Genomic DNA, 6,615 nt, shown 5'->3' on the forward strand with positions numbered 1-6,615 from the left:
TCCTGATACCTGCTGTAGTTTGTGATTGATTACTACTCTGTTCTTGTCCATTTTTAGATTCACACTGTCATTGCCATTTCAATCCCATAGGCTTGTTGTTAAAAAGCTAAATAAAACGGAAGATGATTGCAGTTGGTGGGGAGACTAGCCATCATTGCTGTAGTCCAATGTTGCAGGAATTCCTCAGAACAGATCACATGGGTCAACCATCCCAAATTGCTTCACAATTATTCACAATTTGGTGCTGGGCATTTATTGCCCATCCCTAAGAACAGTGCTGTGAATCTGGAGTCACATGTAGACCAGACCAGGTAAGGACAGTCGATTTTCTTCCCTAAAGGGCATTAGTGAACCAGATGGGTTTTTACAACAATTGACAATAGTTTCACAGTCAGCATTAGACTTTTAATTCCAGATTTTTATTGAATTCAAATTTCACCATCTGCCATGGTCAGATTTGAATGTGGATTCTTTGGGTCACTGGATTACTAGTCCAGCAACAATACCACTATACCACTGCTTTCCTTGCATGTCCAAGTAACTAAAGGCAAATTACCGATAAGGACAGTGATTGTTCTGTTTTGTTGACAGCCTGTAGACCATTTCCAATTTAATCTCCAAGAGTTTCAGATGTCTGCCCACTTCCTTAGTCATGATGTGGGGGGAGATGCCGGCGTTGGACTGGGGTAAGCACAGTAAGAAGTCTCACAACACCAGGTTAAAGTCCAACAGGTTTATTTGGTAGCAAATACCATAAGCTTTCGGAGCAGAGCTCCTTCGTCAGATGGAGTGGATATCTTCTCAAACAGGGCACAGACACAGAAATCAAATTACAGAATACTGATTAGAATGCAAATCTCTACAGCCAGCCAGGTCTTAAATGTACAGGCAATGTGGGTGGAGGGAGCATTCAACACAGGTTAAAGAGATGTGTCTTGTCTCCAGACAGTACAGCTTGTGAAATTGTGCAAGTCCAGGAGGCAAGCTGTGGGGGTTACTGATAATGTGACATAAATCCAACATCCCGGTTTAGACCGTCCTCATGTGTGCGGAACTTGGCTATCAGTTTCTGCTCAGCGACTCTGCGCTGTCGTGTGTCGTGAAGGCCGCCTTGGAGAACGCTTATTCGCCTGATGAATTCCTCTGTGTCCGCTGCGAGACTGATGGGGTCTATTTTGGTAGTGGGGCAAAAGTTGAGCCCTCGGCTGAGAACTTCGATTTCATCTGGCTGAAGTGTGTAGTCCGATAGGTTGACAATGGACTTTCCTGCAGTGGTACTGTTTTCTACTGTGGTACCGGGGGAGGCTTGGTTGCTGCTGGTGGTGATGCCGAGTTTCTCAAGTTTCCTGTTCTTCAAGGGTTCTCCAAGGCGGCCTTCACGACACACGACAGCGCAGAGCCGCTGAGCAGAAACTGATAGCCAAGTTCCGCACACATGAGGACGGTCTAAACCGGGATGTTGGATTTATGTCACATTATCAGTAACCCCCACAGCTTGCCTCCTGGACTTGCACAATTTCACAAGCTGTACTGTCTGGAGACAATACACATCTCTTTAACCTGTGTTGAATGCTCCCTCCACCCACATTGTCTGTACATTTAAGACCTGGCTGGCTGTAGAGATTTGCATTCTAATCAGTATTCTGTAATTTGATTTCTGTGTCTGTGCCCTGTTTGAGAACAGATATCCACTCCATCTGACGAAGGAGCATTGCTCCGAAAGCTTATGGTATTTGCTACCAAATAAACCTGTTGGACTTTAACCTGGTGTTGTGAGACTTCTTACTGCACTTCCTGAGTGCCATTCAAGTAGAGTTGAATGCAGAGAAATGCATTTCTGGCCATACATTCTATGCAAATTATTAAGCAGCTTGTTTGATTCCTTTCAGGTAATTAACAGCTTGTTGAAATGTATTCCCTAATTTCATTGCAATAGTTACCTCCATTTTTGTATATATATCTCAATGATTTGAATAGCTTTGAACTTGAACAAGGCACCTAAGGCAAAATGCTGCGGATGCTGGAAATTTGAAATAAAAACAGAAAATGCTGCAAAATGAGCAGCATTCTGTAGAGCGAGAAACAAACGTCCCCAGGACTCTTCATCGGAAGTAATAGAATAAATTAGATATATTTTATACAGTTTAAGAGGGGATTAAAGAAGTGTAGGAAAATATTTTTGTATTTACTTGGTAAAGTTAGTAGAATTGGTAAATGCATTTAGGATTACAACATTGGGTCCACGGAGCAAGGAGAGAACTGGGAACTTCGAAACTATTTCCACCACATTTAAGATATTGAAGTCGGATCACGTTTTCATTAAAGATTGCAAATAAAATATCATTTAAATTGTGCATTTAATATTGTGAATGCGGTTTAGTTATTCTAAATGTGGTGTACAGTGTGCCAGATTGAAAACTGAGCATTTACTACTTGAATTGGTGAAACGTGTTATTGCAGTGTCCCTGTGCATACATGCTTTCATTGTTTTCCAACATGCCTCCAATGGGTCATGTGAACTATTGTTCCTCACGTCACTACACGTCGTCTGCTGTCTGGATTCCAGTTTAAATATTGCTGCAAACTAAAAAACTAATGCTCATACTCTACCGTTTCCGATCTGCTCAGCTGTAAGACTCTTTAGATATCACTGCGCCCACCCAAACTGTGTTTCAGGGTGCCAAGAAACAGCGACATTCAATAAGGCGTTGGTTTACCTCGGCAAGTTGCCAAACTAATGATTTTAAAATGTTTTAACAGGTGTTGCAGTTGTGGTTTTTTAAAGGGGGATTTCTCAGGATTTGTTTTCTAATTTATCTGTTTGAATAAAAAGTCGTCTTGTTTAGAAAAATGATTATTTAGATGGATATGGCATAAAGGTACAAAAGTACAAAGTAGAAACGGCAGAAATAGTTTTGCCAGATAAATTTAGCGTTGCATTCTTTGGAGAAACATTTCATTGAATGTAAAATAAACCAAGATTCTCATCAATTCAAACCAAATATATGATTTTCTTTTCAACAGGTAAATCCGTGAAAATGGGTGATTGGAGTTTCCTTGGGAATATTTTGGAAGAAGTTAATGAGCATTCCACTGTAATCGGGAGAGTCTGGTTGACGGTGCTGTTTATCTTTCGAATTCTAATCCTTGGCACGGCTGCCGAGTTCGTGTGGGGAGATGAACAGTCAGATTTTGTTTGCAACACCCAACAGCCAGGTTGTGAGAATGTCTGCTACGACGAAGCTTTTCCCATCTCTCACATAAGACTATGGGTCCTCCAAATCATCTTCGTTTCCACACCATCCTTGGTCTATGTCGGCCATGCTGTTCATCATGTCAGGATGGAAGAGAAGAGAAAAGAAAGGGAGGAAGATATGAATAGACAACAAGAGATGAACACCGAGAGACTGCCTTTAGCTCCCGATGAGGGCATTAAAGAATCCTGCAAGACAAACAAGAAGTTCCGCCTGGAAGGCACGTTGCTGAGAACCTACATCTGCCACATCATTTTCAAGACCATTTTTGAAGTGGGTTTTGTGGTTGGTCAATATTTCCTCTACGGGTTCCGCATCTTACCACTGTATCGCTGCGGTAGATGGCCATGCCCCAATCTTGTTGATTGTTTTGTGTCCAGACCAACTGAGAAAACAGTTTTTGTCATTTTCATGCTCGCTGTAGCGTCAGTATCTCTCTTCCTGAATTTTGTTGAGATAAGTCACCTAGGTTGGAAGAAGATCAGGTTTGCTTTCCGGGAACCAGCCCAACAGAATGTAGACTATCCATCCCAGAAGCCATTCGTGGCCTCTGTGCAGAAAGCCAAAGGTTACAAACTCCTGGAAGAAGACAAACCAGTGACCCATTTCTTCCCCATGACAGAGGTTGGAGTAGATGTGAGCCCAGCTCCTTTCATCAGCTACCAAGAGAAACCAAAGAGCGTTGCGCCGGTGGAAGATCTGGTTAAGGTCTATAACGAGACGCTGCTCTCTTATGAGCGACAAGATGAACCTGAACCAGAAGCACAAGCAGAACCAGAATCACAGGTAGAACCAGAACTGGTGCCAGAGTCAGAACCTGCACCATTGGCAGAACCGGAAGAAGAGAGCGAAAAGACAGAGGCAGAACCACCGACAGCAACTAGCGAAAGCCTGGCGGACACAAGGCCATTGAGCAGGTTAAGTAAAGCGAGCAGCAGAGCTCGGTCTGATGATTTAACTGTATGAAATAGTAACATCACAGTAAATGTTGGAGACATTTAAATAAAGGAGCCTGAGTATCAAAACTAAAGGGGAAGGCTGATAGCAGACATGGGGTAATTTTGGAAAGTTTTGGTAATAATTATCACTGACACTTTGCAATACATATTCAATGAAATTTAAAATGAAAACAATAATCACTGTTCAACCTTTCTGGTTCCCTGCCTTTGTTTTTACATGATCACAGCAGCTGCACAATAAGAAACCTTTAAACATTTATAAGTAATTCTCGGATCCCGATATTTTTATTTATCTTCAGTGTATTAATCCGAAAGAATTTGCAGCCATGTGAATTAACCATACCTCAATACATATGTAAGGCCTGACGTTTCCTCGGCATTTAGCCCAAATAGATGTATAATCCCTTTTAAAAGATCACGGATTTTGGGGGTAAGTGTAACTGCAGTACACCTAAACATCCTGGATCTTTTGAGTCTGTCCATCAAATCCTCAAACAAATTTTAGTTCGCAAACTGAAGTTTTATTTAATATTTTACTGTTCTCTACCTTTTATTTATTGTCTTCATTTTTCTTCCCCCGCAACTCTTTCCCCTTACTTACACCCCGACCCTTACCTTTTCTCCCACTTTGCTTCTCCTTTTCTAAATTTTACCTCTGTCCCATCCATTTTCCTCCACACCCTCCCCGCCCCCCAACATCTTCATTTTAGTTTCTCTGCCATTTGGCTGTTCATACCCTTTATTCTCTCTATGGATAGCTGTTAGCTGGGTTCCCTGGTTTCTGTGGCTATGACTCATCTTTCACTCCCTCATCCTGCAGTATAAATATCTCCCACTTTCTATGCCTTTTAGCTTTGACAAAGGGTCGTCTGGACTCGAAACATCAGCTCTTTTCTCTCCTTACACATGCTGCCAGACCAGCTGAGGCTTTCCAGCATTTTCTCTTTTGGTTTCAGTTCGCAAAACTGACTACCCCTTCATCATGTATCCTCCCATGAGCTTGTAACAGAGAAGATCTCTTCATTCGATGGTCGGGTTTCAGGGGAAGCGGTAACGTAAATCTACTGGCGTTGCATAATTTATGAAAATATATATTCACACTAATATCCGCTCTGAATGATCTTTGAATGGGATTTTACGGCATGACATTTAAGAATGGAAAACGTTCCCCGTTTGCCACTTCCCAACGCTGTGCCTGATGTGTAGACATGTCGGATTAAATAAATTGAAATTTATATTGTTGTAGTGCTTCAAAAAAGGAAACTCCAGGTCGTAAATTTTTGATAGGCAACAAGAATTGATACAATATGAAAAAAAAGCGCAGGGATGGGAAGCGCAATCTGGCATTCACCGCTCATACACTTACAGCGAAAGAAATGTGTAGTTGTCATGTCTGTTATTGTTCCTCGTCTGTAAAATATTTTAAAATATGCAATCGTAACTGGTTTTAAAATATGTTCAATGGCTTGTATTCTTCTGTATTTTTTTCTGCATCAAAATTCGACGCTGTCACTGGTTCTGTTAATGTTTAAAGTTTAGGTATTAATAGATATTTGAGGAGTCAGCTGAACTATATAACAATACTTGAAATTCTAGAACTTTACAGATACAACATGTTATGATATATTGGGATACTGAACAATGATCTAAAATCATTTAAAGTTTGATGCCCTAATATAACTATTAGGACGTGGTCAACATTAAGTTTTACAGCCTTTAAGATGTCAAATGTTTAGGGATGCGAGTAGATGCCAGTAATGGTGCAGCTTTATCAACTTGATGTAGTTAGGATCTCCATCGTGCAACTGACGCAGCCAATGAATCGAAAGATGTCAAGACCATTCTAAAAATGCAATTCACTTGGACAAAAACATATTACAAATGGATGGTTCATATAGAAAAAGGCTGCTGAATCAACCTGAAACGTTGGGGATTGTTGGAGTCGAGCAAATGTAGTGGCCTGAGATTTTATGTCCTGTGGCTAAAGGGATGGCAATGATACAGGATGGTGAATTGTCTTATCTTGAAAAGATGCGAACATAAGTTCTGACAAACATAACTATGATTGTTAATCGGTGTTGAGTAAACTGTGCTCAGTCTGATGTGTAAAAATAAAGTCTGGTGCTTACAAAGTTTTTAATATAGAAAACCAATGTAAACAATGGGAAAATAAAGAGCGTACATATAGATAAATACCACTCGTGCAGATTCTAACCTTAAAAAGTATTCAAACGGGAACTGCATCGCTAGATTCACTGCGTCCAAAAAATCCATGAAATTGCAAAGGCTAAAAATCGCAATTGAGTTCTAAGGGTACTAAACTATTTACATTAATATTTTAATACCTATTTTTGTTTACTAACAACTGGTCTTATTTAACACTAGTTAAAAATGGATTTATC

The 6,615-nt window shown here is 40.5% G+C and overlaps 1 protein-coding gene across 2 annotated transcripts; it reads left to right on the forward strand.

Annotated features, from left to right (window-relative positions):
• Nucleotides 1-3,038: 3,038 nt before the first annotated feature.
• LOC144500010 (gap junction alpha-8 protein-like) lies at nt 3,039-4,220 on the forward strand. Of its 2 annotated transcripts, XM_078222752.1 has the most exons (2): nt 3,039-4,040; nt 4,110-4,220. In XM_078222752.1, exons 1-2 carry the CDS (start codon nt 3,039-3,041, stop codon nt 4,218-4,220), a joined length of 1,113 nt encoding a protein of 370 aa, XP_078078878.1. The 2 variants fall into 2 exon arrangements, with proteins under 2 accessions (XP_078078878.1, XP_078078877.1); XM_078222751.1 differs by having other exon boundaries at nt 3,039-4,220.
• Nucleotides 4,221-6,615: the final 2,395 nt, after the last annotated feature.

Source organism: Mustelus asterias, chromosome 10, assembly GCF_964213995.1.
Source record: "Mustelus asterias chromosome 10, sMusAst1.hap1.1, whole genome shotgun sequence".
Taxonomy (NCBI): domain Eukaryota; kingdom Metazoa; phylum Chordata; class Chondrichthyes; order Carcharhiniformes; family Triakidae; genus Mustelus; species Mustelus asterias.

What these genes read in the sequence shown, in the direction of transcription:
- LOC144500010 (XM_078222751.1), top strand. Translation starts at nt 3,039, where the DNA reads ATGGGTGATTGGAGTTTCCTTGGGAATATTTTGGAAGAAGTTAATGAG.